The sequence below is a fragment of the Patagioenas fasciata genome, chromosome Z (genome assembly GCF_037038585.1).
Source record: "Patagioenas fasciata isolate bPatFas1 chromosome Z, bPatFas1.hap1, whole genome shotgun sequence".
Taxonomy (NCBI): domain Eukaryota; kingdom Metazoa; phylum Chordata; class Aves; order Columbiformes; family Columbidae; genus Patagioenas; species Patagioenas fasciata.
In genome coordinates, this window is record NC_092560.1 from 32828551 (window position 1) to 32855166 (window position 26616).

The following is a 26616-nucleotide window of genomic DNA, read 5'->3' on the forward strand; positions in this document are numbered from 1 at the left end:
GTTGTGTTTACAGCTGTGTGAAAGAAAAGCTCGAGATTTTGTTTGAATGCAGGAGATTCAAGTGTGCAACTGTGCAGTTCACACCTAGGGTGTTCCTTTGTCACACATCCCATATTGCTTTCAGCGAGCCAACAAGATGCTGAGTGCCAATCTATGCATTTTGGGAGACAACATATGCAATAACCTGATCCTACTAAAGTGCTACAAATTTTCTTTGAATTCGTAGAGTTGGAAATTTCTGGGCAAAAGCACATTTGTAATGCATTGATAGACATTTCCAGGTTAATCCTTTGTATGTCTTGCCATACATTGATTTTGATGGGATGCTGTTTCTGTCACAGAATATCTACATGTAGTTGAAGAATACAATATTTTTGTGGTAAGGCTTGACATGAATCTACACCTTTTCATTTGTTGGTGCTGAGTAATAGGCAACTCATGATATACTTGTATGCAACGTTATCAGTAAATCCCTTTCATGGCAAAAAAGCAGAACAGAAATAAAACCACACCAATTCATCAAAAAACCTGTTTAGACCAGGGCATGGTGTCCTTTACTTTCAACTGAAGATTTAACTGTCACAGGGAAAGAGAAGCAGTGGAGTTCTACAGTGTTACCTGGATTATTTCTGCGAAGAAAGTTATTAAGATAAACAAAATGGGGCAGCTTGTCAAATAAAAATTACAACAGTGATTAAACATAAAAACCACAATAAGTGGTTCCAGGTAGCCAGACTATCAAATATAGCTATTTTTAAAAATGGAACTAGCATAAAACCTACATACTGGTTGAGTCAAAGTCACATAATGGAGGAAAATTGTGAAAATGCATATCAAGCTAAAATAAATCTATAATTTAAAAATGGTAAGGGAGTCATGCTTGTTTGAAAATGAAATGTTATAAAATGTGCAAAAATCCATCAGTCCTTCAAGAAGAAATAAAATACACACAATTTCCTTTAGAAAATATACATAGCTGCCATAATTTCCAATGCATTGTACATCATGAGTGTTTTTTGCTTACTTATCAGAGATAGATTAAATAAAAACTCTATTAGGTTTCAACATAATATAGAAAATGGATAGGTTTTATTAAATATCATCCTAAAAGAACAAGTACCAAGGACTTGCAGTTTGCACAATACAATCATGGCTCCATATATTCTGTGGCATGCTGAACCAAAATTTATATGGCCTTATATTTTGTTGGTACACTTTTATGAGAGTACAGCCTCCCGAAAAATGTAGGTTTTCATCTAATCAGGTATTAAAACATTCTGTTTTCAATACGATATGAAAAAAGGCAGAAACACTTATTACAAAATTTGCTATATTAATGTTAGATTTAATATTTAACACAATAAAACACTTAGGAAAACATTCAAAACTAGTTATTGTGGTTAAAGAAATACCATTTTACCACTTAGTGTTAATGTTACCAAGTTGTTTCAGCACGACGGGTAACTGCTTGTGAAAGCAAAGTGTTTAGGAACCTGAGTGAACAGTGATGTCAATTTGTTTTAAAATAATCTGCTGCTTGGTGTTTATAGACTGTGTCTTTTCTGCTTTGGGTATGGTTTGAGAACATTTTGGGTGGCATTTAAGCCTGCAGGACGTTGTTTAAATTCTGTGCTTGCTAAACTCCTTGTGGGTAGTTTGTTGAAAGTAGCATATCAGCAGTTTTAGTAAATTGTTCTGAGTGCAGAGCAACTTGAAAAACATGCTTGGAATCTGGAATTTTGACAGTAATTTGAAATCACAAAGTAAATGCAGTGTAAAAATGTTGCCAAGTATTTCCTCTGTTCTCTCATTGCAAAGATCTAGAAGAGTCACTCTGCTTTCCTTGTGCAAAGGAAGGTTCTGTGTTGTTGGAAAAAAGATTCAGTATCTGGAAAATTTACAGTGTAGGAGTGAGTGTTCATCACTAGTAGTCAGTACTCAAAATGACAAAATGGTTTGGAAATATGAAGTGTCAGAATAAAATGTGTGCTTACCTGTTCTGAATCAGGATGGAGACATTTCCATGGTAATGCCTCTCTAAGGCTGTTTTAATGCAGCGGTGGGCAGATTTCGAAATTATATCTTTGAGTTTAGAAATTCTGAAGCTCTATTATGTTTTTGAAAAATAAACTTAATTGTGTAGTCATTTGTAATACGATATCTTCAGTAAGCCTCCCTGAAACGATTTCCCCAAATTTTAAGGTCTAGCAGAAGTAAGAGGTTATATCTAGAAAACCAACCAACCAACTCAAGCCCCCACATACAAAAAATACACTGCCCAAAACTGCAAGCCAAACTGGCTCTGACACAGCACCAAGCTGTGGATGTAAAAATTTAAAATGGCAAGGGTAAATTAAGATCAACGTCTGGCCGTAGTGCAGTAAGAAAAATTTTGGCCATAAAACATAAGAAAACAAGACTTGATTCTTAAATAATAATAATAGCAACAACAACAATAATAACAGGGATAGAGAATGTATTTTATTGCTTTATATTTTTTCATAATTTATACTGTTGCTTGCATTTTGCTCACTTTGGAAGTGCAAAATATATTTGGATTGGGGGTTTTGGTTCCTAATTATTTTCTACATTCTAAGAAACCGTCAGGTAAATGCCAATTATTTTTTTCCTACTTTCTTTTCTGTATTAGATTCTATAGAGCTAGTCATGATGGTGACAAATGATTAGAAGCTCAGAGACATAATTTCCATTCTAAAGTACTATTCTGGTTAACATTTGTACTCCTTTGACATTCACTTTAGCTTGCTGCATGGTTTTATGAACACTGGTAGTGTGAATAATTGATTCAGTACACAGAGAGCTTTATTTAACGCATTTATTTATTTAACAGGTGTATTTCACATTTGCAGTTAACCTTCATTGCACTAAACGTTTATTAGTTAAAAATGTAATTCCTTTGAAAAATATTCAAATAAAATGCTCTGGTGCACTTAATATATATTTAGTTTGCAGTATGGAAGATATATTTTTTTAAGATCTTTGAAAAATATTGGACCAAATTTTCAGTTTGCTCAAACTGGAAGTTTCCTTTCCTAAGGGTCTGCTAAGAATACATTGTCAGTGCATAACAGAGTTATAGCAAAGGATATCTATGTATTTTTGATCTGAGTTATAAAATCTCTGATTTGAGATGGGTAAGCTGGCATCTATTGATTATCAAAGCTATGTTTTTTCATGTTAGACTGTAGTTCATATGTAACCTAGGAAGGAAGCAAGTAATTCTGGTTCCAGTCTTTAAGTCATCTGGCACTATAGGTTATTTTAGAATGAAAATTTGATTCAAAACCATGACAGGGTTAGCAAGTTGATAAACACTTTGGGATGTAGTTATTCCTGAAATCCTTTTTTTCCTATAAAATGATGACTAAGAGATAGGGCTGGCAAAAAATTGAGTAAAAAAAAAATGCAATTCTTATTTTTCTAAGTGCTTTGTGACAAATAAGAATGTTTGATGAATGAAATGTCTTCTTGTATTTGCAAAATGTAACTAAAATAAAGCACCACTTCCTTCTAGCTAAGTAACCTGAAACAAGTCACAGTTGTGGACCTGTCAGCAAACAAGTTCCATTCTATTCCAATTTGTGTACTCCGGATGTCTAATTTGCAGTGGTTGGATATTAGCAGCAACAACCTGAAAGATCTCCCAGAAGACATAGACAGGTAGTTTATGTTTTAATTCATTGACACGCTTGTGAACTATAATGCAAATCTAGAAAGTAACAAGCTTCCAAGGGACACCATTAATGAAAAATCACATGAAAAAATCACATTTGGAAATGCATCAGATAATGTTGCATGTAAGCTTTATCATTACTAATGGTCAACTATGTCAGAGAACAGAAACTACATTTTCTAACTCATTGATGGCAGATTACACAGCCAGTGCCTCTACTGTTCAGTTGACTAATATTTTCTGCTGTGTTCGTGATAATTTGTCATTATATACAGGCATTATTATTTGGAAAGTTCACGGGGCATACTTTGCCTCATTTTCAGCAAAAGGGACTCACCATAGAGAGTTGGCAAGAGTTTATTTCTGGAGGGTAGGTGAGGTGGAAGAAAAGATGGACTAGAGCATATTTAAGTTACTGAAAGAACCTGTAAAGCAGAAAAATATTGATAAAAAAACCAACCAAACAAAAAATACAAAGTAAACCAAAACTCTGACAGTCCTCCCCTCCTACCTCTACTCAGTCTCTCAACTTAGGGATCCACTAGAAATAATTAAAAAAAAAAAAATCATTCTGATCCCTTTAATGGGACTTAGTAGCCTGAGAAAACACTGTTCTTACCCCTGGACCTATTTATTCACTCTGGCATGCTGTTGTAACTTACTTCACAAAACTTTACATAGCCATAAGTAAACCAAAACACATATTAACTAAAGTTTGTTTTTTAAAAAATGGATTATTTATTGATATGGGAAAAGAAATCCCTGAGGCAGAAGAAACTTCACAGAAAACTCATTCAACCTTAACTTTCACAAGACCTTTGTTGCTGGGCAAAAAGTCTTTTCTGGGACATTGTGTAATCACAGATCTCTCTGGCAGCAGGGCTGAAGTCTTAATTTGTATTAATACTTCACCTGCTCTAGCCACAACAGCATAAACCTGCCATTTTTTTTCTTCCAGGGGATCTGAGCAGAGATTTGATTAACTTCAAAGAGCTTCTAAGAGGATATTTTTATTTTATGGGAGAATACTCACTCAATTTGAGGGTCATTTTTTCCTGTAACTTATATATATTTCTCTACCTCTAAAATATTCCTTTCCTACATTTCATCTTCTCCATTTTGTACTGAGTTGCCAGCTTCAATACTAAAGCATCATAACCAGACACCATGAAATAAGGTTTTGTTTGCTTGACTTTGGGTTTTGAATTTTGGGATCTCTGGGGTTTATGTGTGTTCTGAAGACTAGAATTTATCAGGATAACCCCAACCCCAATAAACAGATTTACTCAGATTCATGATTTCAATGCCGGCAGTGTTGAAGAACCTCAATGAACTATAATGAATTCTGCGATTAAAAAAGATGAGTTGACAGTAAATTGAAGCCTCAGCCTGAATTCAAAGAAACCATATGGGCCTGGTAAGAGGTAGCCTGCAACAGTGTTTTAGGAATGGACCTTTCTGGTCAAATGAAAGAAACTTGTTTCATCACTTTGCTACGCTTTTTGTCTTCTATATGCTCCAAGAAAAAAATGCGTGGCCACATACTACTATTGCATTAGGAAAAGCCAGGGGAAATAAAACAAAATAAGCCAAATGCCTTCCTCCACGAAACATTGTCATTAAATTGATTTCAGTGGGACAACTTGCAAGAACCATATGATCAGGAGCTGGTCTTTCTCTTGCTCCCCACAGTACTAATTACTAGTGAAAAACAATAGATGGGAATACACTGCCTATCACAGCTGTATCTAATTCATAGATACTAGCATATGGGTAAGGTGTGAGCTGGTGACCCATATTTTTCGTTAGTTCTGGGATACACATGGTAAGGCTTTATATCATATTCTGTCAACATCTTCTGTATGAGAGCACAGTAATTTTTGTAACCTTTTATGTTGGGCATGCTTCTGAGTACTTGTCAGAGGTACGCTATTAATATCTATAACGAGCCATGAACCATGACTGGAAGTTTCCATTAAAGTTGATGACAGCTTGTGAAAGTGTGGTATGAGTAATTTTTGAGAAGCTAAAGCTGGTGCATATAATTGTTCTTTTATACAAGATCAAGTCTGCATTGCTGTTTTGCATAGATGCTCCTGTCTGAAACCAATATTTTAAGTTATCTTTATCTTTTACATTTTTACAGGTTAGATCAACTGCAGACACTTCTCCTACAGAAAAACAAGTTGACTTATCTTCCACGAGCTCTGGTCAATATGACAAAGCTCAGTCTGCTAGTTGTCAGTGGTGATGACCTGGTTGAGATACCCACAGCTGTCTGTGAGTCAACCACAGGTTTAAAGTAAGTTAAAGTGAGAGAGAAAGGAATATGTATGAAGATAAGGTAGATGCACACAGGAGAAATTCTTTCACAAGCATCAGTTTCTTCCATATCTGATGGCGAAATTCCGACATAATTTATATCCAAGCCATTATGGAGGCACTAGAGAGATTGGAAACTGCAGAGGAGCTGCAGCATTTTGATTTTCATCTGCCAGTTCTCCACCCTGTGCATCTGTATACTTACACTGCTATTCTGCGTAGACTTGGTCATAGTAGGTTTACCTCTGGAGTTGCAAAGCTGTGCCCCAGTGTGGGACCAGTGGCAGCTAGCTATTCATAAGCTCTGTGCTGTCAAAAGTATCCTGCTAGGAGTGGGAGACATGGCCAGTCAAAAGACTGAGCAGTGTCACACGATTTCAGTAGTTCATGCATGCTTTGTTTTGGACCAGCACCTTGTTGTTGCATGCGGGGTAAGACTAAAAGGCCATTTATTTTGCAATTACAATGATTTTGCATTTCTGAAGGTGATGTTTGGGTCTTTGATGGTGAAACCATCTGACACTCTAAGCAAGGTCTGGCTGTGATGGAGTTAACTTTCTCCTTAGCAGTCCTTATAGTGCTTGGCATTGTATTTGTAGCTAGAATGGTGTGTTCACCAAGGTCTCTCACTACTGTTAAGCAGTGCTGCCACAGCATCGAGGTTGTCCCTCCAAACCACCCTCACAAGGATCAGTAGTCTGATGACAAGCAAAGGTTGGGATGGGACAAAGCTGAGATACATGATTTAAACTGACCAAAGGGATATTTCATACCATATGATGTCATACTCAGCAATAAAAGCTAGGAGAAAGGAGAAAGGATATGGGTCATTTGTTATCTTCCAAAGCAGCTGTTATGCATACTGAGTCCCTGCTTCCCAGGAAGTTTATGGACATCACCTGTTGATGAAAAGTAGAGAATATTCACTTTGCTTTGCCTCCATGCATGGGTTTTGCTTTTCTTCATAAAGCTGTCTTTATTACAACCTATGAGTTTTTCATCTTATATTCTCCCCCTGTCCTCCTGAGGAAGGGGAGCGAGAGAACGGCGTGGTGGGCACCTGGCCATCCAAAGTCAGTTGTGCATGGATTTACAGCAACCCATGAGACTTTAAAAAACTGTGATTTGTTAGAACATTTGTTCTTTGGAAAATAACAATTTTTTTTTTTTTCCTTCTTGATGTGGTAACGTCATCAGACATTTTCAGAATGCTGTGCACTTAATTTACAGACTATGTAAGTTGTTTATTTAACCATCTAGTTTTTCACCAACAACGTGCACCTTTAGGAAATTTATAAATACAACATAATACATGTCCAGTCATGCATTATAAAAGAGAAGTAATATAACGAACAACTGAAAAGTGGAGATACATATTGTCAGCTAAGTGATACTGGCAAAATTCTAGATTGCTGGGCAATGTTGCTAGAATGGAGTTCATACTTCTCATTAACAGATGTGAAATTACAGTGTAGTCTGTCAGAAGTTCCACAATAAACAAATATACCTGTTATTGCAAAGAATGATTTATGTAGACAGGCAAAAAGATAAATCTGATCATTTTTATATGGAGAGTACAGAGAAGGTGCCACTTGAAAACTTTCTAATTATAGATAGATCCTAAAAATGTCATAATGCAAAAAATTGAGAAAATGTTCTCTACGTTTCTCCTTCTGGCTGTAGTAGCAACTTTTAAAACTTTTATGTTGTCCAGTGGTGTTCGTAAACCTGCTGCATACATTCTTGTGCTTATCTTTCTAGATTCATAAGTCTCAAGGACAGCCCAGCTGAAACAATTGTATGTGAGGACACTGAAGAGATTATAGAAAGTGAACGTGAACGGGAGCAGTTTGAGAAAGAGTTTATGAAAGCATACATTGAAGACCTAAAGGAAAGGGGTATGTGTTAACTTGCAATAAACTTCCAGCTATCTTGAATATAACTGCAGACACATATTGGGAACATGGATTTTTAAGAGTATAAGCAATATACCCTTGAACTGTAATTGTCTGTTATGGTATAAATAAGACTAAAAGTGAAAATAACAAACGTATTTTGTTAACAGCTTGCACCTTAACTAAAATACTTGATATTGAAAAAAAAATTAGAGGTGTGTTTTTACATGCATAAATTTTAATTTAATGATAATGTAAGCAATGACTATCCTCATTCTCCAGATTTCCTTAGCTCTCTTGGAATTAGCATTAGTGATTTTGAATTCTTGCAGAAATGCTTCTCCTCCTCAAAAAGACACAGTGTGTGTATGAAATGCTCTTCTCATTCATAGAACATTCTTTAACAATGTATCTACATCAATGTACCTACTTCAATGCACTAATTATTCAACTACTGCAAAATTATTGTAGGAAAAAATCTGCTTTTGTCTTTATTGCACAGTACCTGAAAGTTTACATATTACTTTATTCTGCTATTCTGTCTTATATTTACCATAATTAAGTAACTGTCAGTGTCTTGAGTCTCGTTTAGTAAAAAATATTAGGACACAAAGGGAAAATTTCCTGTGAGCCAAAATACCCTATAGACTGTTAAAATCTGCCTGAGAGTTGGTGTGTAGAAATTAATTTTTGTGTAATGAATCTTACAGTCTCTTTTCATTCTTTACATTTCATGTAAATGAACTCTATAGTAGTCCTACAAGACCTCATAAAAAGATATGTAAAGAAAGGCCACATGATGTGGCTGCAGTATACTTTTCATGTTCTGATACTGGACTTTCATTCCTTAATGTCCATAAGCTGCACACTTGAGTATTCAAGCTGCCTAATTCTAAAGCAAAGTCGGCTATAAAAGTGCCAGATTCTGATAATGGTAGCAACAGTGGTTAAAATGGAGAGAAGGAATGAAGGAAAAGTTGAGATCATATTGGCTTTAGAGATACTTACGAAATATGTAGTGATGGAATTGTATTTACATACTTATGTCTGCCAGGCTGCCTGAAATCTGCATTTGGTCCTGTTAGGTACATGCCAGCTTTATACTCCTTTGGGGCAAAGCAACTCAGGGATACACTTTTCTGCCTTCCTAGACAAAACTTATCTCTGTGCTTTTTATGATGATGTTGGATCACGAATCACTCTTTGATTTCCAGCTTCTGAACTCTTGTGCTATAGATTATGCCAGTACTTGCTTTTGAAAAGGAGACAGGAGAAGAAATATCTTCTGTATAATAAAAGCCAGCAGAATTTCGGAAAGATAGCACAGAGATCATTTGTAGAGTACCTTTGAAATGAAACCAAACCTAGCTTTTTCTACCTAAGGGCTGCATTTATTTGTGCTGAAGTCTGAGACGTATTTCTTTTTTCTCTTTTCACAGATTCTGCTCCATCCTATACTAAAAAGGTCTTGCTCAGTCTACAGCTCTGAAGATCAAAAAATCTCTAAATCACTAGTGAATATCAGAATAACTCCATTTTTATCCACCTAAATAGAAAACACTGGAAAACATACATGGCCAGAAGCACTTCAAAATCATCACGAAAGTTGCTCCCAGTAACCACAGTTTAAAAAAAAAGAGCAGCAGAACCTTCATTACATGCTGTTTCACCTTTTAAATCAACATATTTATTTTCCAGTCCACAGTAAGAGCCATTAATTTACATACAGACCTGCTGAAAGTAAATATTCACCGTAACGATGGATACACAGAGACAGATGCCCTGAGGATGAAGACACTGTATATTGTATTTGAAACAGTGGAACATAAATCATAATATTAAAAAGATATTTAATTTTATAAAAGGGGATAATTTAGAATTTAAATAATGTAGAAAATGAATACAATCTCTTGTATTCTCAAGACCAAATAACACATTTCATTTTTTACAATATTTAAAGTGCAAACACCTAATAGATATTTGTTTGCACTTACTTTTCTGTTCTTCAAGGAAATTTTCCTCTTCAGGATTTGCAGTTTAGACAAGTTTTGACAATTTTATATATATAAACTGTAGCAATTCTGCTGCTATTTTGAAGCATATTATAAGCTTTCCCCTTTTTGCAAACTCAAGTGCCAATGTGACTGAAACTTCTGTGCTAAGCAGCCTAATAATACAGCAGTGTATTAAGCAAGACTTCAAGGACTATGCAGCATGAACAAATAATATTAGCAAAATCGTGACAAAGGTCTTCTACTAATTGTTTCAGATTACAGGATTTTGTGAACATTTATTGGGATTTATCAAGCTGTATAAGAACGAGTTTGCTGAATAAAAGGTTTTGTTGCTTGCTATTTAATAATCTGTTGTTATAACTATGTAAGTGTATATACTGTAGAATTTCAGAAAGCTAGCTTTACTTTTTTGTTTGTTTAATAAATCAGTACTTTTTAATCTAAAAAGACTTTAGATTTTGGCAATTTAGGCTCAAATTAGACTCAAATTAGAGAACTTAAACAGTTATAAACTTATGACTGTACTTAGGGGAAACAATATTTACATCTTGCTTTTTTATTATAGATGAGCTATGTCCACTTTTGTGCAGCAGAGTGCCACTTAGGTCAGTCATATTTAAAAACAAAGCAACAAAGGATGTGGTCCTTAAGACTCCATATAAAAACACTGCATTTGATGTTTTCTTTCCTTTTTACCCTTAATTTGTCTGAAAGAAAAGAATTTGTGTATTATTTATGCCAGGGACAAACTCCTGCAGTTACATTACTATCCAAAATGAAATTCTCTAGAGTTGGTTTCTAGCTGTCAACGCTGCTTTTAAACAAGTCTTGGAACAAAGAGAATGTTTCAAAAAATTGCAAGAAAACTTGACATTGTTCTGAAACAGAATAATGAAAGATCTGATTTTTTTTTATTATGAAGATGTTAAAATATGATTAAATCTTGACAGCCAAAGTGGGCTTAAAAAAATCAGCATATCTGAAACTACCCTATCAAGCTTTCGCTTAGTGAAATCATAAATTTGGTTGATTAGGTATTAATATTGAAGTAATCAACTTCTGTAATACATCTGAATTGGCATTCCTTGAAATTCTATTACTGGAATTCTATTACAGTCCAGTAGGACCCACTGAAAATCATAGGAATGGAAATCACAACTGCTGTATTTATAGAATGGAGATGTCCACTATAGGAGTTGTAACTTTAAGAAAAACTAGGAGTGTAAACATAATTAACTAAACCATAGTTCCCAGTGCAAATTCTAGCTTCAGAATTGTTGGATTTATAAACAGAAGGTGCTTGAGTAGACAAGTTGTATCAGTACTTGTTTAGCATTGCTCTTAATCTTACTTGAAAGATTTCTGCACTTCACAGATAAGAGTGATGAAGATAAAATGGGAAACATTCAGAAGAACACCAGTAGCATAAATAGAAAACCTGTTATTTTTGAGTTCATTGAAAGGTGAACAAGTCCATTTGCTGTCAGTGTTTATCAATAAAAATTCATAGTATAAACCCAGCATTTTTTATTTGCAGGAGACAAATGTAAGGCTGAAGACTAGAACTTGAATGCACAGATTTGAACTAGAAACAAAAGACCAGCTGTCCCAACAGTGCAGCAGTGCTTGACAAATGTGTTGACCTGCAGGAGAGGGTCATGCCGGCGAGAAGACGCAGCTCCATTTAGTGGCTGCAGTGAGTGTCCCCACAGGCTGCCCTGGGGCCTGCTCCTGGGCAGCATCTGGGCTGGGCTGGACGTCTGCTCCAGCCGGTGGGGCTCACAGTCCAGGCCGCTGGGAAGCTGCTGGCTAGCTGTGAGCTTTGCAGCTGAGAAGTGCTCAGCATCAGTTGTCCCTGGGCCGCGGTGTTTTCCTGGGTTTGTGGGGACTCATGTCCCACCCTGCCCAAGGCAGCAATGAGAAACAGCTGGGGAGGAAGCCTGCAGGGCTCCTAGTGTGTGGAATTTGACTTTGCTAGAGGTAAATGTTCAAAGAGTACACAGAGGAGTAGAACGAAAAAAACTTCAAATGTAGGCAGAACCCACAGGAGTGACTATGGGGTTGCTCAAAATGGGGGGCTGCAGGTGTCACAGATCCCCATACTAATCCTGGTTCCAATCACAAGTGGTCCCTCCTCCTTTCCCTATTAGCTGGGGCACTCAGGAGGCACAATCTTTCCGACATGCCCACTTACAGATCCCACAGACACCCTTAGCAGCTGTTACGTATTCATTAGTGTCCCCCATCTCACTTATGCATTAAACACGTTTCTATGTCTGCGCTGTTCCTGATTCGTTGTTACCCAGGACCGCTGGGTACGTTGGGCTCCCTGTGCGCATGCGCTGGGCCTCAGCTGCTGGGCCGGGAGGCTCCTAGAATGGCCCCCTTCATCCCATATCAAGATGGGCTTGGGAGGCATCCACCCTGCCCTGTCTTCCGTGCCTCTTCTGCCATGCAGGACACTCTGCTTGCTCTTTGCCAGCCTTGAGCTGGCTGTCGTCTTTGTGCTGTCTGCCTGGGCTAAGGACATCAGTAGGAAACTTCCTAGCCTGCTACAGCCCTAGGGCTCCTACCTGTTACTGGTCTTCCACGTGCGTGGCAATGAAGTTGCTCTGAGCCACCTGATCTAGTTGAAGATGTGCCTGCTCATTGCAGGGGGTTTGGACTAGTTGACATTTGAAGGTCCCTTCTTGCGAGGGCAAAAATCACAAACTCCACACAATCCCATGTGAATTCAAGCGAAGCCGTTTATTCCTTGTTACACTTCTCCGTAAGTATCTTTTTGACCTATCCATGCACCGTCCACGCACTTACAGACTGCATGTAATTGGACAATAGCTGCTGTTCACATGCCGCAAACTAAACAAGTGATTGGATTTTACATGTCTGCAGGAGCTCTAGTGCTAAGCAAAAAGTTTCTACAAAGTTGCTGACTTGCTGACTCTTCTTTACTTGCTGAAGGCTGCACAAAGACACATAGGCTGTTTTGATCTCTTCTTGGTCACATAGGCCTCACAAGCCTATTCAGTTCAGTTCCATATGATGCCCATTCTTTTCAAGAAAATCCCTCAAATCTCCCACACCTTCTAACCCAAACTGTTCTATGATTCTGTGATTTTATGCTGTGGTGCTCTGCACCTCCTGGTGCTATCTTGAGTGGGGCTGCAAGACCTGAGCCCCTGACGTCTCCTTTCCCCACTGAGGGGAAGAGGCAGCAGGAGCTGCAGGAAACCATGGTGCAGCCTCTGCACAGGCAAGGACTTTTTTCACTAGATCAATTTTTTGAAACCCCTCTCCAACCTGGCCTTGAATACTTGCCGTGATGGGGTATCCACAGCTTCTCTAGGGAACCTATTTCAGTGTGTCACTGCTCTCATAGTAAATAAATTATTCCTTAGATCCAATGTAAGTCTTGCCTGTTTAAAACTGTTACCCCTTGTCCTGTTCAGTACAGGCCATGGTAAAATATCTTTCTCTGTTTTTCTCATAAACCTCCTTTATATATTGAAAACCTGCAATAAATTCTCCCTGGCATCTTTTCCAGGCTTAGCAAGCCTAACTCTCTCAGCCTTTTCTCATAGTAGAGTTGTTGCAGCCCTCTGACCATTTTTGTTGCCCTTCTCTCGACCTGTTTCAACAAAGCCATGTTTTTCTTCTACTGGGGACCCCAGATCTGGATGAAGTACTTCAGGTACAGTCTCATGAGAGCAGATAATCACTTTGATTGATCTGCTTGCCATGATTCTTTTGATCCAGGATACGAATGGCTTTCTGGGCTGCATGTGCCTATTGCCAGCACATGTCCAATTTTTCATCCACCAGTACCCCCAAGTACTTCCCTGCAGGGTTGAGAGCTTTTATTCCTAGCTCTTGTAGAGCCTTACTTCCTGAAATCTAATCCACAGAAAGAAAGGATTATTTTTGTCACAGAATTTGTCTAGTGTCTCTGTTTAAGGGGAAGATGGTGTACATGTACAACTATCTCCACTACATCTAAGACATCCAGTGGGTAATATCAGCCATAGCTGGAAGTCCTGATTTCTGCATACCTGCATTTTGGTTCTACTTCAATGTCCTGTACTGCAAAAAATACTGTGAGAACATACTTATCATATGCTGTTAAATATAATTCTATTAGTGTCATCCATTGCAGTACAAAATCTGTGTGTCAAAAGACATCTCATTTTGAATTTGGTCCAATTTTATTGGTTTATCTACTCAACTTGGTTTACTAGTAATTTTGCTTTAAGCTAAAAAACAATTCTGTTGTTTTGTGTTGCATACTTTCTTTTTCAATTTTTAAAAGTGAATTATTTTATTAATGAAAAGAATTGTGTGAACTGATGGCAGTTTATCATGGAATCTTGGAATTGTTTAGGTTGGAAAAAACCTTTAAGATCATCAAGTCGAACTATCATGATATTTTCAAGCTTCTGATGTCACATGCTTATAAATCTAAAGGAAAGCAACATGTTTTTTCTTCTAAGCTGCAAAATCAACATGTATGCATTGTGTATAGCGTTTTTATTGGCTGTGACTAGCTGCCAATACTACACTTCTATACTCAACACTTTCATTCTACTTCATAAGTAGCTCCTATTCAAAAGCGGCAAGACAACAAGTAATTAAAATATATGGGTTATTATATTAAAATTATATTAAAATATATGGCTCAATGTGCAAAAGTAAATCAGATAATTACATTTCATTGTGTTCCTTTCCTTGTTCTGAATTGTTTTGGCCTTGTTTTTAGGGATAACAAGTATAAGCTAGGAAGACAAACTTGTAATGCAAACAAATAACCTGATATTTAATGAGTACCTAGGAATAATATAGTCTTGCATCAGATATTGGTTTAAAATTTACAGTTAGCACTGGACAGTATATACTCTTTTTCCCCTCCTTGAATATTTACATACCATCAGAACTGTTTTACTGTGTTTATTTGCTGAAAAGGAAGAACTAAGCAAAATGATAAACAGAATGCTCTTGCTGATGTGGCTGGATTTCAGTAGCTCCTAGGTCCTGGTTTGTGGAGGATTTACATACAGATTAGCTCTTGCTTCACAGAGGATAGGAGAAGATTAGATTTTATTTATTTATTTTTTTAATTTTCATGATTTTGAGACCTCATTTGAACTAGTCCTGTTAAACAGAAGAACTGTAACACAGCATCACTCTGTTTATGTGCCTCTCATGTAAGCCTTCTATATGTTGAGCAGTTCAGGAAGAGTCTCCTCTCTTTTCAGTAGCTGAATCTGCTACTTGGGTTGATTCCAGCTACAACTGTATTCCATCTTAAAGCTCTTCTTTACTTCACTGGTCCAGTAAGAGCTATGGGTGTGTTGCTTAGTGTAAATAGGGGATCTGCATGATGTTTTCCTTATGTGACAAGTGACATTAGTATGAAAGGATCATTACTGTCTCTTACCTCTTGTTGTCAACTGAAACGTAACTACTTGAGGTTCAGCAAAATCTTAGTAAAGATGCCTTTAATATCTAAAAAGCAATTTCATCTTAAACATGTTGCCTTTTCTATGTTCAGAGCTTTTATTTTCCAGTAATGTTTCCAGCTTTTTTTAAAATGAACAGTGACATTTATAAAGTAATTAAATTATCTGTCAAAACATGGTGAATAGATCTGTAAGGAAAGATACCAGCTTAGAGAACTAAAAATAAATATTAGGCTATACAAGAGCAATGTTTGCATCCAGATTTACGTATACAGCATTACATTTCTTACTAATTCATTACACAGGTCAAGACAAGTTTAGGCTGAATCAGCCTTTGGCTCTGTGTATTATGTAATGACATACAATAATATGTTTAGGAAAAAACAATGTGTTACACTGTGGGGCCTTAAGGTGATAAATACATGTGCTGCTCTTTTGAGCTACTGAATCTGCTGGGATGTGTGAGATTTTTTGTATGTATGCCAGTTAAAGTGTTTTTCACTATGGAGCACCACATTTCTTTCAGACTTCCTACAGGCTTATGAATTGTATGAAATGTTATTCAGTGGTTCATTCTTATTCTGTGTTTGCTGGTTTAAAAACTGTGATGACATGTCACCTGTGGTATCTGTATAACTTACTTTCAAATATCTATCTTGACAGAAAGCTGATCCCAAGTTTGTTGTGCTCTACCCAGGGAGGTAGAGCAGATCTGCTCTGAGTGCATTCAGAGAAGCTGAGTTCAGTGCTTAAATGCTGGTGACTGCAGGAATCACAAGTGGCAACACTTGATACAACCAGGTTGAGCTTTTCATTTTTGAAAATATAAATCTGGATTTGTTTATACATTTTAAGAAAGGTCTATATCACCAAGGTTACTTTCTCTTATAGCTATGGGAGCTGTGCATCAAAATAGGTTGGCATTTTAAGGTAGCGCATGATTTCAGGAATGAGGGTTTAAAGAAAGCAATAGTATTTTAGTTGCAGTAAACTGACCATTGACAATACTGTGATATGGCTGAAAATGATTAGGATATGTTTACTTTTATGCTATAAGAAGGCTTTGTGTATGTTAGAAAGTCTCCCAGTTTCTGCGCAGAAGATGTCCTGTAGTTCCTTTCCCTCTTACTTTGAACTAGTGTAAGGTTATATGGTATTAAGGCAAACTACCCGGAGCTTTCAGGTTGAGGGTAAATAGGAAGAGACTTCAGGACTCTGTTTCACCTGTCTTTTCCTTTCCTGTCGTTCACTTCACATAACTGCAAAAATAGCCAGAGTTAACTCATACCTGATCTCACTTGGTGAGACAGGGCGTGTGTCATGTTCAGAGTTAACTCATCCTTATTCCCACCTGGGCAACAGGTCAATCAGCCTGATCTCAATCCCCAGAGAGGTGATGGAGCAACTAATCCTGGAAACCATTTCCAGGCATATTAAGGACAAGAAAATCATAAGGAGTAGTCAGCGTGGATTCACCAAGGCAAAGTCATGCTCGACCAGCTTGATAAAATTCTACATTGAAATGACTGGCATGGTGGATGACAGAACATCAGTGGATATTGTCGACCTGAACTTCAGTAAGGTCTTTGATATTGTCTCCCATAACATCCTCATAGACAAGCTGTTGACATGGGGCTTGGATGAACAGACAGTGAGGGACTGAAAATTGGATGAATGGCTGGGCCCAGAGGCTGGTGATCAATGTTGCAAAGTCTAATGGGAGGGCAGTAACAAGCCGTGTATCCCAGGGGTCAATGCTGGGCCTGATCCTGTTTAAAATCTTAATTAATGAGCTGAAATTGTGGCAGAGTGTCCCCTTGACAAGCTTGCTGATGACACAAAGCTGTGAGGAGTGTCTGGTACATTAGAGGCTTGAGCTGCTATCCAGATGGTCCTCAGTGGGCCGAAGAAACGGGCTGGAGAAATGGGCTGACAGTTCAATGAGAAGTGTAAATTTCTGCATCTGGACAGGAACAATGCCATGCGCAAATGCAGGTTGGGGGCAGCCAAGTTGGAAAACAGCTTTGCAGAAACTACTTTGAGCGTTCTGGTAGACATCAAGTTGAACATGACCCAGCAGGTGCCCTTGCCACAGAAGTTAAGGGCTCATGATATTTTGGACTGCATTAAGAGAAACAATGATAGGACAAGGGGTAATGGGATCAAGCTGGAACACAAGAGGTTCCACTTAAATTTGAGAAGAAACTTCTTCTCAGTGAGGGTGGCGAAGCACTGGAACAGGCTGCCCAGGGAGGTTGTGGAGTCTCCTTCCCTGGAGACATTCAAAACCCACCTGGACATGTTCCTGTGTGACCTCATCTAGGCGTTCCTGCTCCAACAGGGGGATTGGACTAGATGATCTTCTGAGGTCCCTTCTAATCCCAAACATACTGTGATACTGTGTGAAGTCTTGCTAGCAGGTCAAGGGAGGTGATCCTTCTCCTCTCCTTGCCACTGGTGAGGTCACACTTGGAGTACTGTGTCCAGGTCTGGGCTTCCCATTACAAGAGAGGTATGGACATGATCGAAAAAGTCCAATGAAGGGCCACTAAAATGGTTAAGAGACTGAAGCATCTCTCCTCTGAGGAAAGGCTGAGAGAGCTGGGACTGTTCAGCTTGGAGAAGGCTCAGGGGAATCTTCTCCATTTGTATAAATACCTGAAGTAAGAGTGCAAAGAAGATAGAGCCAGGGTCTTTCCAGTCATGCCCAGTGACAGGAACAGAGGCAGTGGGCACAATTTGAAACACAGGTTGTTCTTCCTGAACATGAGGAAACACTTTTTTACTGTGAGGGTTACTGAGCGCTGATGCAGGTTGCCTGGGGATGTACTATTCAAAAGCTTTCTGGACATGGTCCAGTGCCATCTACTCTAGATGAGCCTGCTTGAACATGGTATAGGACTAGATAATGCTTAGAGGTCTCTTCCATCTTCAACCATTCTGTGACCCAGGGGCAGGACAGGTGTCCTGAAAGCTGCTTTGCTTCATGTGGCTAATTCCAGCTGTAATTTTTCAGCACTACCAAAAGTTTGTTTGTATGGCCCGGGTGCAGTTTCAGTGTGGCAGTTTTAATGGAAGAGTGTTATCTGCTGTGTTGTCAACTCTGACACCCTGAGTATAAATCCAGACTGAATATTTCTATAATGCTGTAGTGTGCAAGAGAACTAGACTGCAATATCTTAAGTCATGAGTGAATACTGCCTGACATTCATCATGATTTGCAGATATTACAAGCTACTTCAATAAACAGAGCAATTTGCTCTGTGCTAGAACTGATTCTCTCTATGTCTGTGGAAACCAGTATCACTACACTGTGCATCAGGTTCTTAGTTTAATATCTCTAAGTGTAGTAAGGAAACTCAGCAGAAGTTTAAAATGATGCTGTCATTCCCTTGTGGGAATGTTTCAGGCCTCTGCTGTACTGCATGGAGAGAGGGGCTGTGGCACCTTGGATTTCCAAGCATGGCCTCTGGAATACATTTTATTCATGATTAACCAAGACTAGTGGAAGTTGGAGAAGTTGGGGAATGACCTACTAGAGAGCAGTGTAGGGGAAAGGGACCTGGGGATCCTGGTGGACAGAAGGATGACCATGAGCCAGCACTGTGGGCCACAAGGGTGGCCAGGAAGGCCAATGGCATCCTTGGGTGTATTAGAAGGGGGGTGGTTAGTAGGTCGAGAGAGGTTCTCCTTCCCCTCTACTCTGCCCTGGTGAGACCCTATCTGGAATATTGTGTCCAGTTCTGGGCCCCTCAGTTCAAGAAAGACAGGGAACTGCTGGAGAGAGTCCAGCGTAGGGCAACAAAGATGATTAAGGGAGTGGAGCATCTCCCTGATGAGGAAAGGCTGAGGGATCTGGGTCTCTTTAGCTTGGAGAAGAGGAGACTGAGGGGAGACCTCATTAATGTTTACAGATATATAAAGGGTGAGTGTTACAAGGATGGAGCCAGGCTCTTCTCAGTGAAAACCAATGATAGGACAGGGGGTAATGGGTTCAAACTGGAACACAAAACGTTCCACTTAAATTTGAGAAGAAACTTTTTCTCAGTAAGGGTGAGAAAACACTGGAACAGGCTGCCCAGGGAGGTTGTGGAGTCTCCTACTCTGGAGACATTCAAAACCCGCCTGGACGCCTTCCTGTGTAACCTCATCTAGGTGTTCCTGTTCCAGCAGGGGGATCGGATTAGATGATCTTTTGAGTTCCCTTCCAATGCCTAACATTCTGTGATTCTGTGAAGCTGCACAACGAATGGCCAAATAGCCTGTATATTACACTACTTCCTTCTTCCTTGTTAGTACTGCAGGGCTTTGTGGTAAGTATAGTGAACAAATGGCTAAGTGGACATTTGTTTTGGTGGTCTCGGACATGTTAGAGCATGTTGCTTTTGGTGTTAAAAAAAAGGCAGTCTCTTGACTATGTTTAAAATCCAGTCTGAAATATGAGGAGCACTGACAGGCTCAGGTCAGTAAGTAAAGTAATTTTAAATATAAAAGACTAAGTGAAGGGGAGAACAATTTCAGAGGAAATCTCTGAAGGCACTAATAAGATAACCTGGTCAGAGTTTGATAGTCATTTCTTTTCCTGGTAGTGTCAGCATAATTAGTTCTTCATATTGCTTTCTGTTCCCTCAGGGAACCCATGTGTGTTAAGTTTTTTGTGGATTATTTTTATATTCACATCAGATCCTCAGTCTGTTTGACTGTATCTACTATTACAAAGAGGCTTAGGGAGCATTTCCTCTGGAAAGAAACTCCAGTATTACATCTGAAATAAATGTTCTGTGAACTGCAGCCTTGCCACATTAGGAACCAGGTGGTGAAGGTGTTGTAGGTTATCTAGTTAGACCTGGCTCCTGACGTTGTGTGGTCTCTTTAAAATCAATGTAGCAGATACACATGGGAAGTGTCACTGTGAACTATCAGAATAACAATTGTAATTGGCACCTCTAGAATATGGGAATAGGAATGAACCCTGAAAAACAAAATGTGAGCCACAGCTGTGGTACTTAAGTATTGCATTTTACATGTAATCTTCTGGGAACTGTACTCTGTCCCTCATGCTTTGTGCAGTTCCTAATTACAAGGTTTTTTTCATATCTGGTTGACTGTTTTACTTCTTCTCCTCAAAAGCTCACAGTGAATTCTTTATGACATATTTCAAACTCATATAGACATAAAAATACTGAAAATAAAGAAAATCCAAGGCAGACTATTCACTGCCTGAGCAATGATAGCTCTGAGCGGAATTCACCAATCACTTTTATACTTGTTTTGGAGGGAGATAAATATTTCTGGAGCAAGTTTCCATCAGAACTTTCACTTTAATCAAAAGTGGTTTCGTAGATTATATGTGGGGATAATGTGTCCTCAACATTTTTTTAATAAGCTCAAGGCTTTAATTTTGAATACAGCATCAAGGATCAACTGGCTGGAAGAAAACACTGGTATGTATTCACTTTGAAGCCATTGTTCAATTTGATACTGCAATTGAAAGTGCAGTGTTACTTTTTTCAAGATCTTCCAGTTTTATGGCATTTTTTTTTTCTGTTTTATTTTCTAAATCTCTAGATGCAATCTGAGGTATCTGATGTTATCTGAGGGGCAAGCTTGAGGCTTTGGGTGAGGGAAAGTCCAAAAAGCTTACAAAACTGAGGTGTTTCTCTAGTTGTTTCTAAATGAAATGAGTAGCTTTCTATTGTCTATAAGGCACGTCTATACACTTGAGTATTTTTGAAAGGTTTAAATTTATGTTGATATGTTATATGGGTCTGTGGCTTCAAAGTTTTCATTTGTTTTGTGGACAGCTGTTGTTTTGGTGGATGTAGATATTGTAGAAATAATTGCTTCATGATACATGAGAGAGGAGTTTCAGAAAGTACCATGAACTTACATCTCTACTCAGGACTACTTTTTCATTTCAAAATGGATTATGACTTCTAGCAACTGCAGTTGAAACCATTCCTTTTTCAGTCTCTTTGAATATAATTTCCTTCAGCAAGCGGGAAAAATGGTTCACTCTTTATTCTGATAGAAGAGTGAAAGTTTTTACTGGGGTCATTTCCTTGGAAAATGCCAGAAGCCTGCTGAACCCAGGACTTGCCATTCTGATTAATGTTGCAATACATAAACACATGTCTTTTTCCAATTTGAGTGTGAGTTACGCATGTCTCTCGTCCCTAGAACTGGCCTGGCTAAGTTGTCTAATTTCTATTTAGAAAAGCTTTTTTCTAGATCTCCAGCTTGAAGTCTTACGTAGGTCTTCCCACATGTGAGCACAATTTTTACTCTTCTACACTACTAACAGAAGCAGTTTTAATGTAAACTAAACTCAACAATAAGGAACGAAAGTAACAGCTTGATAAAGGCTAGATGAACTCCTGTTGGCTATTTCAGTCAGGGTTAACCCTGTCAAACACCTTTGTCAGCTATTTTTTACCTTGTTTTATCTTTTGTGTGTGCCTCACCCTATATTGCACTCTGACTATTTTATTTCTGATGCCTGTACCCAGATGCAGCGGCAACGCTGGCAAAATGTAATGTGCAGCCAGCTAATTAGAATTTGGTTTTATCTGGTTATTCCTGTAGGTAAAATTTCATCATCTTTTGCAAATAACAAAGACTGACTAGCTAGCAGAAATGCTGCAAGGCAGGTACAGCAGCTGCTGTAGGACCTGTGCAATTTTGAGAAGGATGCTGGACAAGGTACTGCATTTCACAGACACATAGGTTGTTTCTTGCAAAAAAGACTGTCTGCCATCTGCTCTAGTCATGATAGTATAAACTCTACATTCAGCACAAAAGGCTTTTACTAACTTATCATTTACCAGTGTTCTATTAAAAAATCCCTCCAAATTTGTAGGAGCTTCTCTCTCTGAGGTTTCAGACAGATTTTTAGTCCAGAAGACTCAGTTTCACCTTCTCATTTGTGTCACTTCAAGATACAAATTCACCAGCTATCTTTCAACAGATCTTTTTATCAAGAAGTAATACAGTCTGGGCATCAGGAAGGAAATTTATCCTCAATCTCTGTGATCACATCCTTGTGGGAAAGAGACTTCCATTTTAACTTTACAGCAGGCTGTAGTTGTACACAGAAAGTGTGGCAACTAGGCCCATTTGTTCCACGACTTAGTACAGTTTTTCTGTCTTTTGTAATGTGAATAGAACATTTAATACAGTTACTATGTCACACACAGATGCAGAGTTAGAACTGCTAAGAGAGATCGCGGGACGATTTCCAGCTTAGCTGGACATAGACTGCGTCTGGTTTGTGGGAGACGTAAGTGGAGCCTAGAGGCTGACTGTAAGGGCAGGGAGTGAAAGAAGTGGTGTGTCTGGGTGACTTCTGTGGTGACAAGAAAACTAGCAGCTCTCCTGTCTTCTGCATGATAGTGGATCACTGAGAAAATGACAGCTGAGTGCAAGAGAGACTTGCTTTCTGGTCTGGTGCATAGATTCCTAAATGTGACAAATGTAGGAACCACAAGCGTTGGTAACAGGAAGACACTCAAAGAGCCAGAGCTGATAGCTACTGCCACGTGTAAGAGCCAGGTATCATACTCCAGCACCTTTTCCCCACTCCTACTTTATACCTTCTTCTGTCTTCTTCCCTGCATGGGACACCTACCTGGCCCTAGCCACCTTGCCACATTCACAAAGCAGGACTCCAGCCCACCCAGTAATCCTGAAATATCTTATTTAATCCTATTTGTTGTGGCTCTGCAACCTGCACTGGTTGTAGCGCAGACTGGGGAAAGCAGTTTGTCAGCACCTTAGTTCATTGGCATTTTATGTCCTTTCCTTGCCTGGCTGGAGACAAGATGTGTGCTGAGGACTGGCAGGCAGCTGCTGAAAGTGGCTTGTGCACCACAAACGCACAAGGCCATCTCCCTTGTTTTTGCGATTCATGTTATGGCCTGGAGGTATAAAAATATATGTTGTATACTTTTATTGTTCCTTATTTCACAACTACTTGGGAGAGGCTTTGATAAAATTATTACCAACCACATTTAGTATGTACATCATAGAACGCAGAGATTTTCCTCCCCAGTATTACTCCTACTGAAGATTGCTGTTATATCTAGCACTTTAATCTAAAGCCTTGTCATAATCTAGATGTAGAAAGGCTTATTAGAAGGGAAGCTATCTGGCATTGGGGTGATTACACTGATTCCCTGTAATTCATGCCTCAGAAGTCAGTGGCACTTTGCAAGTGAAGAAGGGTTCCCAAGATCTAGTTTGACTTCTGAAGTTACAGTATAATTTTTCAGGAAATTACACACACTCACGAACATGAATTTCTTTAGCATTAACAGGCCTTAGGCTGGACACCTGTCTGCATTTAAGAGCTGTCCAGGTTAGTTTAGTTAAACAAAATGGCATGAATTTTATGTTCCTTTTTTTTTTTTTTTTTTTTTTTTTTTAAGATAAGGTGTTTGTAGTAGTACTGTTGAAGGAAGAAGACTACAGCAATGAGTACACCATAGCAATAAAATTGATTGAAAGGTATTGTTTGCAACCTAAATAAGCTTAAGGTATCTAAATGAAACATCCATCACCGTGGAACAGCCTATGTGGGTGGATAAGTAGGGCTTTTCTTTCTCCCCAGAATTTTTACATAAAATGACAAAATTCAAAGGTGTAAATTCACAGTATCATAGTTACATTGTATGCAACTGATCAGATGACTGAACAGTTCTGGAGCTGGACAAATATTTCTCTTTCCCTTTAACTTGAGCTTTTGCTGCTACTGTCTCCTTCAGGTCCATGGTTCAACTTTAGATTCATAAGATATTAATATCCTGCAGACTTCATGTTCTTCCTGTGTTCATAGTGATTGTAACTCCTAATGGAAGTACGCTGTGACTTATTTCTAACCAAACTATCTTACAGACCCCACTGCCCCAGAAATGGGTGTCTTCTGTGTTTTCTTTCTTCTGTGAAGCATCTCACACTGTTGAAGCCAACTTTTGTTAGAATACTGGAACTGCTAGTCTTGGTTAGTTTTCTTCCACAAGGTTTTTGAAGCTTACTGATTTAACTTTGAAGTTGAGACTTACTTTTGAAAATGTGAGCAGCCCCCTGCTCCTCTTTTCTTCTGCGCCACTCATGTGAAAACTTTTGGAAACATTATAGCATGGTAACATATGGCAGGGGAGTACTATGTTCTTATTACTATAATTTAATATAGGATGTAGCCTGCCTTATGTAATGGGTATATAAATTTCACAAGGTTATCATATTGCTTTTCTTGACAGTTTTAAAAAATTTAGATTAATGTTTTCTTTATTTCAACTGTGCCTTTTTCGAGATCTGTTTTCTTTTTTTTTTTCGTTAAATTTAAAGATGTTTTCAGCATATTTTAGCTGTTTTAGAAATCTGCTTTTTACTTTTGCCATTTGTGATGTCAAAAATGTAGTTCTACCTCACAAAAGAGGCTAGAATTTGGTATTAGTAGCATGTAATCAATATGTTAATATATTTTTATGGAAGGCTCTGCAGATATCAAAATAAAGGAGTCAGAGATTTAGGTGGATGGATAGTGGTAGAAGAAGTGGTCTATTTATCTGAAGACAACAGTTGCTTTTTTCTACTTTGGCTAGCTATAGGAAGTGTTTTTATTTTCAGTGTCATTGCAAAAAAAAATAGGTGTTAATACTTCTTCTCTCTCTTTTTTTTTTTTTTAATATTGTCTGAGATATCTTCCCAATCTTACAGGTCATTAAGAGAATGTGCTGATAAGTTTGAACTTGATTGTCTGCATTCTTAGTTGAATTTCTAGATTTCATTACTTACTCTTAACTAAGTGTTGAATAAGTTGGCTGCTCACTGAACATTTTGAAATATTTGCCATTTGTGCCATCTTTAACATTTTACAAATTGCACTTCAAATGCTTATAATATTGCCAAGCTTTCTTTTTTTTTTTAATATTATGTAATTATGTTACGCTAATACATCAGCATATATATTTCTCAATAATATTGTGTTGTTGTGGTGGGAAGGCTAATATGTCTTACTGTAAAAATTGCTTTGTCAACCTGCCTTCTGATATATATACATATTTTCACAATCAGTGAATGCATCTTTTCCATGACCTAGCAGAATGTGAAATACCATAATATCTTGGTGCACTGACACAATGCAACAGACACAAAATCTGGTTTTAATGATATTCTTTTTCCATCTTCAGTCTTTGACAAGTATTTTCAGGTTTATTCTTTTAATATTTACCTACTATACTCCTTATTACTACAATTACTGTTTGTTTTTCTTTCTTTTTTTTTTTTTTTCCAGTTGAAACAAATATGTGATTTACAACTTCTCCTGATCACATTGCAGTGTATTTTCTTTCTTCCTGCACTTGTTAACTTTCTAAAATATAGGAGACTGTTCTGTTCTGAGCAATGCCAGGTGCATAGAATTTAACTTTGACAATAACTTGCAGCGCATATGTCAGTTGATGAATTTCCAGAGGAAAGATTTCAGAAGTAAAATATTTGTTAGCAGTTTCTTCAAGAAACAGCACACTGTTTTAAAAATTGAGTGAAGTGCATCTCACAATGTTTTTTATTCCTAGAAGAGCTTTGTAGATTTTGTGCTACAGGCAGTGTGGTGTTTTGACATGCAGGACTGGAGAGCATATCTTTCAAGTGCAGGCCTACTTCACTCACAACTAGTGCTCCTAACGCTCTCTCTTGCAAACTGGCACATTCCATCTGAAATTGCAGGAGCTCTTTTCCTTACCCTTCTCCTGAATTCATGTGTTATCTGTCCTCTCAAATGCTTCTGTCATTTATTCTGACAATTAGACACTTTCTTCTCCCATCTTATTTCGGTCCAGTCAGTATTTTTTTGGTCCTCTACCAAGGTTGGCCTTAAATAGATTTTTTTCCTGACCTTGTACATAGTTCTCTAATCCATACTGGCAGGAACATTGTTCCGTTATACTATTCTCATTTTCTCTGATAGATCTGTTGCTCTCCCTTCATTGTATTTGCACTGATGGTAGGAGCTTTAATCTGAATGATTGTTTTGAATATATATATATATATATATTTATATATATTTATGCGTATATATCTTAACATTGGTGACTAAAGTGAGTTAGTTTTATACCAACTTTCAGATGAATATCACAGTAGATTTTAGTGTTTCTATAGAAATTGGTGTAACTCCATTTCAATCAATGAAGCTGTGCAGGCCTTCAGCAGCTGAGGGTTGGTCCTTTATTCTGATG

The 26616-nt window shown here is 38.1% G+C and overlaps 1 protein-coding gene across 2 annotated transcripts in view; it reads left to right on the plus strand.

Annotated features, from left to right (window-relative positions):
* Positions 1 to 11407, plus strand: part of LRRC2 (leucine rich repeat containing 2) — a 72447-nt gene extending 61040 nt beyond the window's left edge. For both annotated transcript variants that reach the window (XM_065860946.2, XM_065860947.2), the window contains 4 exons: positions 3536 to 3681; positions 5841 to 5996; positions 7778 to 7914; positions 9351 to 11407. In XM_065860946.2, coding sequence (XP_065717018.1) covers positions 3536 to 3681; positions 5841 to 5996; positions 7778 to 7914; positions 9351 to 9400 — 489 coding nt within the window. In that variant the 3' untranslated portion in view covers positions 9401 to 11407. The remainder of the gene's footprint in view (positions 1 to 3535; positions 3682 to 5840; positions 5997 to 7777; positions 7915 to 9350) is intronic.
* The last annotated feature ends 15209 nt before the right edge of the window (positions 11408 to 26616 follow it).